The sequence below is a fragment of the Ranitomeya imitator genome, chromosome 3 (assembly GCF_032444005.1).
Source record: "Ranitomeya imitator isolate aRanImi1 chromosome 3, aRanImi1.pri, whole genome shotgun sequence".
NCBI classification, from domain to species: domain Eukaryota; kingdom Metazoa; phylum Chordata; class Amphibia; order Anura; family Dendrobatidae; genus Ranitomeya; species Ranitomeya imitator.
Window position 1 is genome coordinate 751,470,975 of NC_091284.1, and position 17,558 is coordinate 751,488,532.

General features: G+C 45.0%; 1 protein-coding gene across 2 annotated transcripts in view; it reads left to right on the top strand.

Moving 5' to 3' along the window:
- The window catches only part of ALG5 (ALG5 dolichyl-phosphate beta-glucosyltransferase), a 48,470-nt gene that overhangs the window by 28,037 nt on the left and 2,875 nt on the right, over positions 1–17,558 (top strand). For both annotated transcript variants that reach the window (XM_069758953.1, XM_069758954.1), the window contains 4 exons: positions 700–813; positions 2,267–2,326; positions 8,967–9,118; positions 10,727–10,812. In XM_069758953.1, the coding sequence (XP_069615054.1) occupies positions 700–813; positions 2,267–2,326; positions 8,967–9,118; positions 10,727–10,812 (412 nt within the window). The remainder of the gene's footprint in view (positions 1–699; positions 814–2,266; positions 2,327–8,966; positions 9,119–10,726; positions 10,813–17,558) is intronic.

Genomic DNA, 17,558 nt, shown 5'->3' on the forward strand with positions numbered 1-17,558 from the left:
AAAAATTATCAAAATGTAATGTGTACCACAAAGTAGTATCAATAAAAAGCCAACGCACCATTCAAAAAAACATGGCATCGCACAGCTCCATTTGACTACAAAATAAAAAAGTTAAACGTGGTTGGCATCACCATTTTACGAGACTTATAACTTTTTTTTAATTTAAATTTTGTTTACCTCAATTTTTTTTTAAAGCCACTAAATTAGTAAAATAAAAAAAAAATGTCTACAAATGTTTATCGCCGCAGTTGAACTGCCCTAGAGAATCATGTTCCCAGGTCATGTTTACTGCACAAATAATACCGTAAAATGAACCCTAAAAAACAATTGCAGAATTGCATTTTTTTTTTTAATCGCCATTTATCAGCACTTGAAATTATTTACCATTTTGCCGTATGCTATATAGTAAAATGATATTTTTCAAAGCTACATCTTGTCCTACTAAAAAACGAGTCCTCATGTCGGTCAATGGAAAAATAAAAAAAAATATGGCTCTTTGAAAGAGGGGAGAAAAAAATTAAAACACAAATTAAAATTGTCCTCGTATTTAAGGGGTTAATATAGAATGATGTAGAGGTTCTTGTATTTGCCTTGTGTATACCTGCTATGTGTACATGAAGGACGTGCAGCAGGCACCATGTGAATTTCGGCAGTGATACATTTTATAAATCTGCTTTTCCTGTTGTATTGTTTCATCAGGGAGTTCTTGTATCCAGGGGAAAGACTATATTGATGGCTGATGCTGATGGAGCTACCAAGTTTGCAGATCTGGAACTTGTAGAAGCTGGACTTGACGGTCTGAAGCCCTGGCCAGTAAGATGTACCTTGTTCGTACAGTTCAAGGCTATGCAACCTTCTGTTTACTGCACTGCTGTTGGTGAGGCGGTCTGGGGAGGAAAGGTGGATATACACATTAGAGGAATGCCGATATCGTCAGGACTGGAAAAATCATATTTATTCCTCCAGTCTTTTGTTGCCTTGTAATGTTATTTCTGCTGCTTGTCTTGCTTTCTCCTATTATTACATGAAGCCACAACTGGGAGACAGTGTTGGGCTAGGTTCACACACATAAAGAGCTTTGCTTTGGGGATTCCACTGAAATCCTGTTTTTTTTCTGGGATTCCAACTGAAAGCCCAATGGCTCCATACTTTATTATAAGGCATTACTTTGGACTCTGTTCAGCCTCCATCCCCAATGGTCTTTGTCTTTTTCAGACATGCACAAAAAATGTGAACGACAATGTTTTTGTGCACATCTGTTAAGAAAGAGTCCACACAGTGTCCAAGCGACTGGGTTGGCCTTAAAATAATGAATGGCTGCTTGGGTTTCCTTTGGACTTTTTTTCGAGGGGGCAATTTCAACAGGAATCATTGCTCAGTGGAGATTATTTTAGATGTCTGAATCCATCCTTATGCAGCTCCTACTAAACATCATAATTAGTTGGAGCTCCAGTCTCAGAATTTGGGTTCCCTTCCTTTAGAGTTGGTGCGAATCGAACCAGTCCATTGACCACTTGAGTAGTTACTGGCCCAAGGACAAAAGCTCTGAGAACCTCCTTTTACCTCCCAGCACCCACAGCTCTTCTTTTGATTAGTTGGCCTGGTGCAACATCATCATGAGATGAAGAACCTAGTTGTCGGATGAAGAACCTAGTTGCCGGATGAAGAACCTAGTTGCCGGATGAAGAACCTAGTTGCCGGATGAAGAACCTAGTTGCCGGATGAAGAACCTAGTTGCCGGATGAAGAACCTAGTTGTCGGATGAAGAACATCATCGTCATGTGGCCGGCTAATGGAAAAAGAGACAGCTTTCCTGTCCAGTGGCCAAAGATTGCTGATGTGGTAAATAGACCGGCTCCTGAAAATCAGTTTGCACCAACTTTAATTTAACTTCCATGCCTGATGCTTATTAGCACACCATGAACATCCAACAAGGTTTATTGTATTAGTGTTTACACATGTTGAGCACAATGCCTGGTGCACACGGATATTCTATACTTGCGTGTTTTACCGATTGGCAATACGGTGCTCATAGAACTCTATGGCCCACACTGAGCCTCTTCTGCATACTTTTACATATGTAATATGATCCCTCTTGGTCTCCATGCTCAGCAATACAAGGTCCATGCCAGAGACATTGTAGTCTTAAACCCAATGCTCATTTACTTGTAGTTATTTCACTCCTTTTAAACATTGATCTGTTTTTTTTTCTGAAATGTATATAGTTATATAATGGCCTGTTCTTTTTTTTTTTTCCTTGCTTCAGGACAATCTGGCAATATCATGTGGATCACGAGCTCATCTAGAGAAAGAATCCATTGCACAGGTAAATCTTAGTTTCCACATCAGCACTTGGTCACGTCAATTTTAATAGGCATATGCAGTTTTTAAACGGGTTGTTCGAGAAGATATAAATTCCCCAAAAGGCAGATAATGGTCTAAAAGAAGTGATGAGGTCTCGTTCTTCTGTCACCTGGCCGCTGCCACTTGTGATTGACTGCATCGATGAGGTGACTGTAACCAAATGTCATCGTGTGGGCATCTGTTGACGGCCCAGAGCACCAGAAGGGTCTGCACCGGAGCCCCTAGGGTTCGACCTGAACAGTATAGCGTCATTTGTTATTTTAGACTTATTACAGCTTGGAAACAAACCTTATTTAATGCAGACAATTTTTTTACATTTACATAGATGGTATTAAATAAATAAAACCCATTTTCTCAAAAGCTTGTTAAAGGGGTTTACCATTTTCTTTTATTTTACATACTGCATGATAATGGCCACACCTCCTGTTAGTAACACCCAGTTGTCTATTTATTTATACTTTTCTAGGAGGAATAACAACAGAATTACACAATACATAGCTACAAGAAAAATAGGGATTTTTGTGTACTCACCGTAAAATCCTTTTCTCCGAGCCACTCATTGGGGGACACAGGACCATGAGTGTTATGCTGCTGCCATTAGGAGGCTGACACTAAGTTAATACAAAGAAAGTTAGCTCCTCACCTGCAGTATACACCCTCATGCTGGCTCCCAGAGAACCAGTTCAGTGCAAAAGCAGTGGGAGAACATTAACAATACATAAGAGTACAACATATCAAACTAAAGAACAAGCACAAGCCATTAGGCTAACAGGGTGGGTTTTTGTCCCCCAATGAGTGGCTCGGAGAAAAGGATTTTACGGTGAGTACACAAAATTCCCTATTTCTCCTTCGCCTGATTGGGGGACACAGGACCATGGGATGTCCCAAAGCAGTCCCTGGGTGGGAAAACAGCCGAAAACATCAGGTTTCACGTAACAACTGCCTAGATGTGCGCCACCGCAGCCTGCAGAATTCTTCTGCCCAGCCCTGCATCAGCTGAAGCTTGAGTATGAATATTACAGTGCTTCGAGAAGGTATGTATGCTGGACCAAGTCGCGGCTTTACAGACCTGCTCCGCTGATGCCGAATGGCCCAGGAAGCTCCCACTGACCAAGTGGAGTGTGCTCTGATCCCCACTGGGATAGACTTCTGATGCGGTAGGACTCCTGAATGGTGGAACAAATCCTTCTAGCTATCGTGGCCTTTGAAGCAGCTAGACCCTTCCTGTGACCTCAGGAAGCACGAACAAAGAATCCGACCGTCGGAAGGACCCCGTCCTCGAGACGTACCTTCTCAGAGATCTGACTACATCCAGAGTATGGAGAGCCCTTTCCACCCTGTGGACTGGAGTAGGACAAAATGAAGGAAGAACAATTTCCTCACTAAGGTGGAAAGATGAGATCACCTTGGGCAAAAAGGATTGGGACGGCCTAAGGACAACCTAGTCCTGGTGGAAAATAAGGAAAGGCACTCGACAGGACAGAGCAGCCAGCTCTGAAACCCGCCTGATTGATGTGATTGCAATGAGAAAGGCACCTTTCCAGGACAGAAAGGTGAGCAAAATGTCCTGAAGTTGTTCAAAAGGAGCTTCCTGTAAGACTCCCAGGTCCAAGTTAAGGTCCCAAGGGTCTCAAGTCATGCGATAGGGGGAAGCACATGTGTAACCCCCTGAATAAACGTCTTCACATGAGGTTTTGTCGCAATCCTACTTTGGAATTAGACCGATAAGGTGGATATCTGGTCCTTGAGCGAGCTGAGCGCCAGGCCTGAGTCCAGGCCAGTCTGTAGGAACTCTAGAATGGCGGGAATAGAGAAGACGAGGGGAAGATATCCACGATCCTTGCACCAAGCAAAAAAATGTCTTCCAGGTACGGTGATAAATGTGTACCGACGCAGGCTTACGAGCACTGATCATTGTGGACGCGACCCGTTGTGAAAAACCAGCCTGGGTCAGAATCCAGGATTGAATGGCCAAGCCATTATACACAGGGCTGCTGAATTCTGGTGGTAAATCGGTCCCTTGGAGAGCAGATCTGGATACTGGATCTGGTACGTTGGTGACAAGGTGCACCAACTCTGCGAACCACGCCCGGCTTGGCTAATCCGGAACGACTAGGATGACTGGAACTCCACCCGCCTTGACCTTCCTGATGACACTCAGAAGAAGCGGCATTGGGGAAAAATGTACAGAAGACGGAACTGGCGCCACTGAAGAGCCAGAGCATCCACTCCTATGCCTCTTGGATCTTGAGACCGCGCTATGAATCTGGAGACTTTGGCGTTCAGTCTGGACGCCATCAGATCCACATCCAGGGTCCCCCAGCGAAGACAGATCTGTTTGAAATCTTCCGGATGAAATTCCCACTCCCCCGAGGCAAGACCCTGACGGCCGAGGAAGTCTGCCGCCCAGGTTTCCACGCCTGGTATGTGCACTGCTGAGATTACCGAGTGGTTCCTCTCTGCCCATCGGAGAATGCGAGTTACTTCGCACATAGCCGCCTTGCTGGCCCCTTGATGGTTTATGTATGCCACAGCCGTGGCGTTGTCCGATTGAATTCAGATGGGGTGACCCTCTAGGAGATAATGAAACTGCAGTAGCGCTAGCTATATTGCTCGGATTTCTAAGACATTGATTGGAAGTTTCGATTCCTGAGATGACCAGTGGCCCTGAACGGTGTGACAAAAAACTGCTTCCCAGCCCAGAAGACTGGCATCGGTAGTCACCACTAGCCATTGAACCGGGAGAAAGGACTTTCCCTGGTTAAGGGAAGAACTCAATGTCCACCATCTTAGTCTGCCTGACCTGCACAGATAGGCGGTACCGGTATTCGAGGGAGAACGGGTTCCTGTCCCAAGCCGCTAGAAGAGCATGCTGTAGGGGACGGAGGTGCATCTGTGCGAAAGGAATCGCTTCCATTGCAGCCACCATTTTCCCCAGTACCCTCATCTCAAAGTGGATGGAATGAGGGGATGACTAAGAGAGTGCGCGGGCTCTTTGCTGAAGGGCTAAGACCTTGTCTCGAGGGAGAATCACCAACCCTCGAAAGGTGTCCAGGGTCATGCCTAAAAAGGATATCTGCTGGGCTGGAACTGGGGAAGACTTGGCTAAAATTGTCAGCCAACCCAGACGAGAGAGTAAAGCCAGTGATACGAACGGACTCCGCACGTCGTGGAAAGACGGACCCTTGACTAGGAGGTCGTCCAGGTAGGGCAGGACGACCACACCCCGAGAGTGAAAAATGGATATGACGGCCCCCATGACCTCTGTGAACACCCTGGGAGCGGTAGCGAGACTGAAGGGCACGGCCGTCAATTGAAAATGCTGTTCATGAATGGCAAAATGCAGGAATCTTTGAGGGGGGGAATCGGGATGTGCAGTTAAGCATCTCGAATATCGATGAGGTGACGGACCTTGACAAAGTTGTTTAGAAGTTAGAGTTCTAGTATGGGTCTCACATTTCCGTCCTTTTTTTGTGACAACAAATAGGTTGGAGTAGAATCCTCAAACCTTTCCTTTTCCGGAAAAAGGACAATGACGCTATTGTGGCTCGAAGAATCTATAACTCGGGAAAGAGCTTTCGCCCTTCTCCTTGACACTGGAAGCCAGGAAGGAAAGAAACGAGCTGGGGACGCGAAGAAAAATCGAATTTTTTTTTTTTGTATCCGGCAGACACTAGGTCTCTGACCCATTTGTCGTGAACGACTGAGAGCCAGACCTGGTGAAAAAGAAGCAGGCGACCGCCTACTCTGCTGGTGTCGAGTGGATAACTCCATGAGTCATTGGACGGAAAATCTCTAGGACTTAGATCCCTTAGATCCAGACTGTTTGGGCCGATCCTTCCATTGCTGACTGGACCTATAAGATGTCTGGGGACCTCTGTTCCTGCGTGGAGAGCATCCTGATCCTGAAGAGGTAGTGGTAGTGGGCCAAACTGGATTGGTACGAAAGGATCGAAAACAGATTTGTTGTTGACGCCAAAAAGGATGCCTAAGCCTCTGCTTTGGAAGAAATTTGCTCTTCCCTCCCGTAGCATCTGAGATAAGCCGATCCATTTTCTCTCCAAATAAACGCCCACTCTGGTAAGGAAGAGATGTCAGAGACTTTTTTGACGCAGAATCCGCTTTCCATTCTCTTTGTCATGAAGTTCTTCTGATGGTGATGGCATTTGCCGCTGACAGAGCAGCACAGTTAGCCGCATCCACAGAAGTTTGTACCAGGTAATCTCCTGCCTGAGAAATTTGGCTAGCCAGCTATGCTGCCTCCGGAGGAAGATTACTGCTCTGAATGGAATTAGCCAAAGTCTCCTGCCAGGAAACCATTGCTTTAGCTACCCATGCTGCAGCGAAGGAAGGATATAGAGCCGCACCTGAGGCCTCGAAGACAGATCGAGCCAAATTTTCTGTCTGGCGGTCTGTGGGATTTTTAATAGATGATCCGTCCGGCAGGGATAGAAGGGTTTTGGATGCCAGGCGAGAGACAGGCGGGTCTACTACATGGGACTCCGCCCAATCTTTTCTCAGATTGGCTGAGAAAGGGTACTTTGCCTCAAGCGTTTTTGGTCCTGTAAAGCGCTTATCCAGTCGTTCCCTGTGCCGATTAACTATGGCCAGAAACTCGGGGTGAATAGCGAATGTTCTATGAGGACGCTTAGCTTTTTTGAAGCACACAGGGTGATCCGGCACAGAGCCGGAGTCTTCATCAACCTTCAGAGTTTGTTTGACGGCCCCAATCAGAGAATCAAGCGTCCTCTGAAAGTTTAGCGAATTCAGATCTAAGGAGACATCCGATTCATACTCCGAATAGAGTTCGCTACCAACGTCTGGAGAGGGAGAACGCGAGACGGAGCTCACGGACGCTATGGTACGTGATTGTACGGGAGATGCACTACGTATCCGTTTCCTGGACGCTTGTTCGTTTCTAGATTGTGTGCCGCCCCTGCTAGCCGACTGTGACGATTGTGACCCTCCCCTCTGCGTCAGATGTGCGAACGCCACAATCCCCAGAAGGAACACTGAAGGTTTCAAGCGCTTAGGCCAGAGAAGTCATAGATTGTGACAGACGAGACCCACTCAGGGGGACTAAGGACACTGGGCTCGGTGTCAGCGGGGGGCTCCTGAGCGCATTTGGGGTCACAGTCTTTGCAGAGCGGCGAACTCTGAGCTTTTGGAAACGCAGACTGGCAGGAGTTACATGAAGTGAAGAAGACTGTAAGAGTCTTATGGGATTTTTCAGATGCCTGAGGCTGGGACATGATGTACTCCTATGTGCCCCTTTAATCAGGGTTCCCACAGAGAACTGGATACTGAAAGGGAGAGAGAGCTAATGCAGCGCTCCTTACCCAGGTCCTGTGTCCCAGCCACCAGAATCACCCTCCGCCTCGTTATCCGGGCAAGCAGGAGGCTTCCTGAGTATCCGGAGGCCCTGTCAACTTGAGACCGGGTGTAGGAAGATGGCCGACGAGATTTCATGGGTGCCTCTTTCAGAACGAGAAGCACCATAAAGTGGGCGGGGCTACCTGAACAAGTTATAGCAGGGGCGGAGCTTCGGCTTTGTCAAGGCCAAAGCCAGGGACTAAAGTGCCTCCCCCTCGAGGAAAAGTCTGCTGCCCGTGCCTGGACTGCTTAGAGCTCCCCTCCCTTCTCAGCGCTTACCAGGAGAGGCTGGAGATGTCCTTCGGACAATGCTGCAGGTATTTTCGCTGTAGTGCAGGTACCTCTGTTGTGCAGCTGGTGATTTTTGGATGGTGCAGGGATAAGGTTAAAAACCCTTAATCCACTCTCCCTTTCATAGGGAGATGGAGAGGAACCGTCCGCCTACTTGTTTCATCCGCTAGACAGTGGTGGACCAGTGGGAGCTGCACGGACGCCAAAACAGAGGGTGCCTCTGTGCATCCAAGGGGTTCAATCCTGGTGGACAGGGCTGGTTGTCCGGCATTAGGACTGGCTGCAGAAGAGGATACATGGAGGCGACACTCCATGTGCTCATCTGTTGATGGTGTGAGGAGATCGGTGCCCTTTAAGGGACCTGTCACCCCTAAAACTCAGCCCAGGCGTGGCATCCCACGTCGCAGGAGAGGATACGTGGAGGCGACACTCCACGTGCTTGCCTGTTATTGATTCGGGGAGATCGGAGTCTTGAAAGGATCCGTCGCCCCTTCATTCAGGTAAAAAAATCTTAAGAATTTGAAAATTAAAAGTAAAAATAAAAACGTTTTTGGTCTGAATAGCAGACCCGTGTGCCTCCTACGGACACTAAGCATGAACTGGTTCTCTGGGAGCCAGCAGGAGGGTGTATACTGCACACGAGGAGCTAACTTTCTTTGTATTACTTACTGGCAGCCTCCTAGTGGCAGCAGCATTAACACCCATGGTCATGTGCCCCCCAATGAGGCAAAGGAGAAAATAGGATTTTGTATTTTTCATGGAACACAATTATTTACTGGAGATTAGGACAAGTGTGTTACCCTGAATATTACACTTAGAGATTTGAACCTAGAATTAAAATTGGAGAATTTAAATAACTAAAATAAAAATCCAGACCCAGAAATTGTTTGGTCGTGATGATAAAGGCTTAATTTTGTCAATGTTTTTTTTCCCCCCAGCGTTCCCTTTTCAGAACTTTCCTCATGTACGGGTTTCATTCCCTTGTCTGGTTCTTGTGTGTCCGGGGGGTTAAAGACACCCAGTGCGGATTCAAGCTGTTCACACGAGAAGCTGCTGCGCGCACATTCACAGCTCTACACGTCGATCGCTGGTAAATTCACACATTTTCTATAAGTTATAACATTTTTTTTTTCTCGTAATTTACTTAGTAAGGTCTTCCCCACACTGGAACTTAGAAATTAAGGCTCCGTATCTCGCTCAGGTCCCTGGGCTCTAACTGAAGCTTCATGAATTTATTTTTATTTTTACTAGCAAATTGTTAGCATTCCTCATCCCTAGGATTATCATGTGCAAGTATTCTCTAAATATTAAGAACTTTTCTGTCTCCAGAAGCTGACTTGCAGCCTTTATCCAAACATTGATATATTCAGACATCCTGCACTGTGCGCCATTCAGATGTGAGCTGTTACCGCAGCTGCCGTCTGCAACCATCAGTAAGATTATATCATCTACAGGCTTCAGAGCTGAACTCCAAGTACTACTTTGTGCCATTGTCTGCACCGAGCATTTTGAGGAACGCTAAGCATTCACTCTGGGCAATGTATAGTAATTTTATGGAGAAGGCATTAGTTTTGCGAGAACGGAGTCCTGACGCACACTGCTGTTACTGGAGAGGTAGTTGGAATACCCACGCGTTTCACACGCCATTCATTTGTATGGGAATTTTGACCACCTCTCCACTGACTGTTTTGCCCTTTTCTGAATATTGATGCGGATCCCATTGGGAATCGCATCTTCTATACATTTAATAACTGTACAAGATGGGAATACTCGTTTAATACAGAGGCACCATGTAACTGAGAATTCTCTGATGGAGTATCTGGAGATTCGTTTTCTATACCATATAACATTATTCATCTGTAAGGGAGGGAGATATCTGCTGACAGCCTTGTTGGTTCTTTCCAGGCTGTTGGAAAACAAATGTATTTATAGTCGACAGTGACAAGATCATTTTGGGTTTTTTCTTAAATGAGTATCCCACACTAGACACTTCTGATTCACCCATAGGATGTGCCTGCACCTATGTGAAGAACAGGGTTCAGCAACCACCAACCTGCCTGATGGGGCGACTGATGTCACCCAGGTGAATGGAGAGATTGTCTCTCTCTACTTAGTCTTACAAGAGTTTTTGGAACAGCACAGAAGCCATGTTTGCCACAGTCAGACACCTGTATAAATCGTACCGAGATGGGAGCATGGTGGCTGGCGGCTCTCCCGATGCGAGTGTGACATCTGCATCGAAATACATTACATGAAGCTGTCACAATCTGGTCAGGAGAGCCACCGGCCAGTCCTAGCACCACGGTCCGATTTATACACCTGTCCTGACTGCTGTCTTCTAGAAGTGAATGGAGACAGTGGAACAAACTCGCAACCACCTCTCCGTCTACATTTACCGGCAGTCCACCACTCTAACCCATCGGGGGGGTCGCACCTTTTATGGAATTTCCCTTTTAAATGTCCTTTTCACATATATTGTATTTGTCCACCAGACTGGAGGCTGTTTTGATTATGCTGCCATTAGACCACAGGGTGCATTGACCTTCTCCTCTATGTAATTAACCTTCCTTTTATAAGAAGATGGTTGTGAGCCGATAAGCCACATGATTTGTAAATGGCCTCGGCACAGGGCCGTAATGACATCTGCAGTAGCTTTTGTAAAGCACAGATCAATATGCCGTATCTCCGCTTTATGCAGGGCGTTTGATGTGGAACTGCTATATATAGCTCAATGTCTAAAGATCCCGATTGCAGAAATTGCAGTAAATTGGACAGAGATTGAAGGTAAGCTGAATTCTTCTGCTTTATACAAATCTGACAGACTACAAGAGCCTAAAGCGGATGGCATAAAATTATTACTATAATGGGAGCGTGATTGCAAAGATGATGGTGGGAGGGGGAGGACAACAGGCGACATGGTGTCCACTCTACTATATGGAGGAGGAAAGTTGATCTTCAACATGTATAGGGATTGTCTGAGCCTCTTTAGTAGGGTCTGTTAGGACATGTAGACGTCATAGGTGGAATCTCTTTTTCTAGCCATTGTTGAGAGCCTCAACAGATTGCACTTAATGGTCAGACATTTATGACTGGCCAACATGATTACTGGATCAACACCTGATAAATGGACTTTCTTCATTTCATCTTGATGTCATCAAACCCCAAATGTCTGAATCTTCAGCAATCTAATATTTCTGGAGACTTCCAGACATTACCAAGATTGTTGAATGATGTCCAGTCTGGAAGCCATGTATTTTCTTATTTGCCCCTTGAAAAATGCAGGTGACTACTCTTGTTGAAGGCTTTATTTTGGCTTCTTCATGGCTCTATTTACTCCAAGAATCAATCATGAGTCCGATTCCTTTAATCTAGTGATTGGTGGATACATTGGGGTACATTCCCATATGTCATCTGTGCTGCAGACCTGCCGTAGAGACTTCCCGCAAAGATGCCACAGCGATATCCACCGCAGTATTTATCGCCATAAGAAAATTTGCAGGGAAGCCTTACACTTCACCGTTTGCATTGCAAAAGCAGGAATTTCGCCGTGATGTCCGGAGCATAAATTGACATTCTGTCGACTCACACTGCAGCTCTTGTCAATTTTTGCTGCTGATATCCAGTGGAACAACTGCTGCATTTTCACATAGTTGTTAGATCATATGTTCTGGATAATAGGATGGTCATGGCAGTTTATGAACTTTAAGACTGCACACTCCTTGTGACAGAACTTGTCCTTCTACCTGATTGGGACATATGGGCATTTGAGAAAAATTTTCAATTGTCCCCTTTTTCCCATTCTGAAAATAGAAATTTAAATAAAATAAGCATATATGGTATTGCCGTGTCTGTAAAAGTCAGGTCTATCAAAATATAAATTAAACTATATGGTAAATTTTTTACAGTTCTGAGTCAGTAAAATATACAAACCTTTTTTTCTATAAATTTGATATCTTTAGAATTTGACTGACCTATAGAATCCTGTTCTCAGATCATTTTTACCACACATTGAACACCATAAAAAGGAAACCCCTAAAAAAACTAAATTCAGGGGTTTTTCATCATTTCACCATACCTTTTTTTTTTCCCCCCGTTTTTCAGTGCATTTTGTGGTGAAATTAATGGTATCGTTCAAAACAACAACTCTGCTTCAAAACAACCCCTTGGATTTTTACCTAATTTGTTACATTACAACCTGTGTTTAAATATTTTTGTAGTTCAATTTGTGTGTAAGGCTACTTTCACACTGGCGTTTTTTGCAATACGTCGCAATGCGTCGTTTATGGGAAAAAACGCATCCTGCAAAGTTGTTTGCAGGATGCGTTTTTGCCCCATAGATTATTAGCGACGCATTGCCACACGTAGCAACCGTCGTGCGAGGGTTGTGCCGTGTTGTGGCGGACCGCCGGGAGCAAAAAACGTTAAATGTAACGTTTTTTGCTGCCGACGGACCGCTTTTTCCGACCGCACATGCGCGGCCGGAACTCCGCCCCCACCTCCCCGCACCTCACAATGGGGCAGCGGATGCGCCGGAGAAATGCATCCGCTGCACCCATTGTGCGGCGCATCAAACGCTAGCGTCGGAATCTCGGCCCGACGCATTGCGACGGGCAGATTCCGAAGCTAGTGTGAAAGTAGCCTTATTCATCAGCAATAAATAGTCTAAGTTGGCGAAGTGAAGTGAGAAGGATATAGGCATAAATTACATTTATGGGATCAAATAACTAAAAATTGCCATATGCATATGTATTCACCCATTTTGGTATGGAGCACCTAAACATTTCTGGTGAAAGGAAGCCCAACTTTGTGCAATCTAAGTGTCACATAGTTTGTCAGTATATATACACCTTTTCTGAAGGGCCACAGAGGCTGCAACACCATTAAAGAGGTATTTCCATCGCCAAGATCCTATCTCAAAATATAGTAGGTGTAATAATATTAGCAAATACCTCCAATTAGAAATGTAGTATAGGTATCCTGATTCACTATGTCTCTTTCCTCATGTGCATGCATTGCAGAACCTTGAGTATCCATGGTTACGACCACTGATAGTGACAGTTAGCTAGTTGCTAGTGGTCGTAACCATGGATACCTAAAGTCCTGCAATGCCTGCACACGAGGAAAGAAACATAGCGGAACAGAACTATTCATTTCTAGATGGAGGTATTGTCTAATAATATTATACCTACTACATATTGGGATAAGATCTTGGAGATTGTAATACCCCTTTAAGCAAGAGGCACCACTAACCAAACAACACCATGAAAACCAAGGAGAATGCCAAACAAGTCAGGGACAAAGTTGTTGAGAAGTACAAGTCAGGATTGGGCTATTTAAAAAAAAAAAAAAAAAAATCCCAATCTCTGACAATCCCGTAGAGCAGAGGTCCCCAACTCCAGTCCTCAAGGCCCACCAACAGGTCATGTTTTCAGGATTTCCTTTGCATTGCACAGGTGATGCAATTATTACCTGGGCAAGACTAAGGAAATCCTGAAAACCTGACCTGTTGGTGGGCCTTGAGGACTGGAGTTGGGGACCTCTGCCGTAGAGCACCAAATCCATTATGATCAAATGGAAAGAACATGGTACCGCAAAAAACCTGCCAAGACGGGGCCCACCAAAACTCTCTGCTCAGGCAAAGAAGGTATTAATCAGAGAGGCAACAAAGAGAACAAAAGTAACCCAGAAGGAGCTGCAGAATTCCCAAGCGGAGACTTGAGTATCTGTCCATATGACTGTTGAGGGAGGATCTGGAGTGACCCTTCACGGTTGACTTAGTGATTTTCAAATTGATCCACAGAGCGTTGCCGGCAACTGAAAATCACCAGATGGAGACGTGTGTCTCTGTTTGGGAGGATCGAGCAGATCTCTAAGCCCCGTTTATTGTGTCGCACTTTTCATAATCTTAGCAAGTTACACTTCAACCAATAGTATAAAATCACACTTGCAACACTTGACCTTAAAGAATGCAGGAACAGCCTGTACGTCAAGGTCTCGTAGAACAATACACCTTCAGTCTCATGCTCTTGTTCAAACTAGAACAATCAAGGTCTCTTAACAGCTATGAACTTTTACCTAGTAACATAATTTATATCAAAACAGCAAAATGGAGTCAAAAAGCACAAATGAAGCCTGCTTTTATTTTTCTTAGTTTAACCCTTCACATTCCCCCCTAGATAAATTTTGGTAACTAATATGCCGCATCAGAGGTACTATACAAGCTATAGGCTCGAGGGGTACGGTCTTCCCATGACTGGTGACATGTTACCAGCCATGGCTGTTGTGGCGCACCCGTCCCCCCTGTATACTACAATTTACGGATAGAGGAATATCTATGGAGGATATCCACTAAGTTAAAACATAACCTTTAATAGATATGACTAAAAGCTCGGATCCTAACAAGACTCATACATAAGCAAAACAAAAAAGTGCTCAAGTGAACCAGTGCTCGAAATAAAAAATTGGATCGGTCTTACCAATTCAGACGGACATATGGAAAAGATCCCTCAAAATCCATGAGGGTGGTGGTTCCAGATAACTAAGGGCCAAGGGTAGGGAAAGGTACACCGCCACTATCTTCCCTGTAAACCCTTAGAAGGACTCCTGTCCTAACAAGGACAGGCCCCAAGTGAGCCCTACTATGGGAATCCACCTACCAAAGTGTAGCCCTAAATGTCTCTCTTCTCCCTACGCGTTTCAACTCCGATGGGGGAACATCATCAGGGGAGTTATCTGGTCAGAGGGAAATACCAATGGGTCCCCTCAGTAGTCCTAGAAGGACAGTCCAAAAGGTCCATACACATCCGTATGCGTATAAGTCCGTATCAAATGGGTCCCGCAGTGCTTAAGGACTTACTCAAGCTTCAGACACAGCTAGAATCTTTGAGCTTCCTGGGATTTCCCAGCCACTGCGGGACCCATTTGATACGGACTTATACGCATAACTGTGAACCAAGCAGCATCCTGAGGTATCTGGGACAAAAGAGTATGTGGATTAGGCACCACCGGAGATTCTACAACAGTAGCTGCATTAACTGCATGTAGATCTTGTACCAGCCGGTGCACAGGGGGTTGGCCGGGTGGGGTCTTTTTCTTAACTGGAAACAAGGGCGTGTTACATGGGGAAACAGAGTACCAGGGCAGCATTAACGAGTAACATTTGTATTTGCCCCTTGAGGCCCCGCTCCTAATCATGTCTCAAAGGGTACTGATGGACTTTTCTGAAAAGGGGCACCAGGTTTGAGAAACGCTTTTACTGGTTCTACAGGCATTTTCCCTATATCATCTGGCCCTTTTGACCAGAGTTTGGGTGGTATCTCTGAGAGATATGGGGTGAGTCGCTGGTCCTCAGGCATTATTGGGGGTGGATCTGGGCTTATCAGGGCCATCATAACCATGGGAAGGGCGTGTAGGATACAGATTTCCTCATTGTGTTCATCTGCATAAAGGTTATGTAACGTAAGAACCATATAACCATCATCTTGGAATTGTATTCTGGAGCGGAAGTGTGATAATAAATCTGCCCCCAGTAAATTTACCGGACATGTGGGAGAGATTACGAACTGGGCAGTAACCTCAGGGAAGGGTCCCACGAGGATGGGTTTTGTAAAAGTATGTTTATTGGGTCTGCCATCTACTCCAATTAAAACAAACTCTTGGTCTAAGAATTGAATAGGGATATCCGTAGGTACATCTGATGACTTGATTATGGAATTGGCCCCTCCAGTGTCTATCATAAACTTGACGAGGGTGTCTCCAACAGGAAGCGTGACTGATGAGCATGCCCCAGGTTTGGTGGAGGACATTGTGATGGCAGACCCTGGTTGGCCACCCCGTCAGTATGGGCGATTATCAGGATTTTGAGGCTGTCTGTAACCAGAGTATCCCCCATAGTTCCCAGTATTCAGGTTACGGGTGGAAGGGGGAACCTGAAGGTAGCATCTGTCAGCAGGGGTATGACCATCTCTCTGAAAGTGACCGGGGCGGCCACAGCGCCAGCACTGCAAGCGAGAATTGGCACAGCGGGGCTGGGGAGTGAGATTCCCAGACATGGGGTTAAAAGGGATATTGGAATAGGGAACTGAATTTGTGTACGGTAGGAGGGCAGGAACTGAAGTCTGCTGCGCAGGCCACTGATAAGGAACGAGTTGTGTGCTTGCAGCTGGGGTCAGGGCTGAGGTTGGAGCAGGAATCGCTACAACTACTGGTTTAACCTTTGCTTTTCCTGCTGATGCAGAGTGGGCTAAATTCTTCTGAAAACTTTTTACTATTTTCAATGCATCATCCGGACTGTAAGTCTCGATGTCAGGTCTAACTGACATTATTGCCTCTTTCAATTCAGATTTAAGGCCGGACATTAAAGCTGCCACAAAAAGGTGTTAATGGGCTTTTATACAAGGAGAATCCCAGATCTTTAAATACTACCATAAGACGCCCATAGAACGTCTCGGCAGTCCAGGATATATTGGTGCCTTGGGGTTAAGGGGCATAGGGCTTACAGTCGGGAGAAGAGGTTTATTTCCTGGGGAGGGACCATATTATCTGGCAGGGAGACCCCCTGCCCCAGATCTTTATTTTTAATTGTTCGTTTCTCTGGCACATTAATCTCAGTCACTTTCTCAGTTCCTTCTTGCACCACAAAACATCCAGTCTTTGTCATAGTAGTAGACCGCTTTCCTTTTTCAATGTAACAATAACAGAAACAATCAGAACTCACTTCCTCTGTTGATCCTCAATTTGCTATATATCAATCACTCAACTTGAAGCAGGTTAATAATTTACTAATCTTTCAATCACAATGATAACCAAACAATCACTTTTAAAATTTCCTTCTAAAACTAGGCACCATATTTTACTTTCAACTTCAACTTACAATATTTCTTTCTACTTCTATACAGTACTGTTACTTTAAACAAAACATAGATCTCCCAGCACGTACTACACCAATGACCGAATATACAGAGAATCTTGAGCGCAGCTACATGCCCCCTCCCATCCGAGACTTTAGCGGAGATAAGAACTCAGAGCATTCCTCAACACGGAACGGAGAAACTCAAAAGCAATCGCGCAGCTGCTTAGACTGGCCCTCCCATCAGATTTTTAGAAATTTTGTGTCTTTCACACAGAAACAATGCAGCAGTTCTCAGACTTTGTTAATTTCTAAAAAACCTTCATCACACAAATCCAAACTCTTCTTTTTCTTCCACGGAAACAAGATTCTCCTTTAGAGCTAAATATCTTTACTCCATTTGTGCACAGTACTGGAGCGGCCGTTCAGTCTGTTCCACCGGGTCTATCTGCCCCCCACTGGGACAACCCAAAAATTTAACGCGGTACTCACTGAAAGGAGGAGGGTGTCTCCACCTCTGGATATAGAGATGTGTGTGTATGTATATATGTATATATGTGTATGTATATATGTATATATGTGTGTATATATATATATATAATATATATATATATATATATATATATATATATATATATATATATATTTTGGAGCAGCATCCAGTACAAACTCACATGTTTGT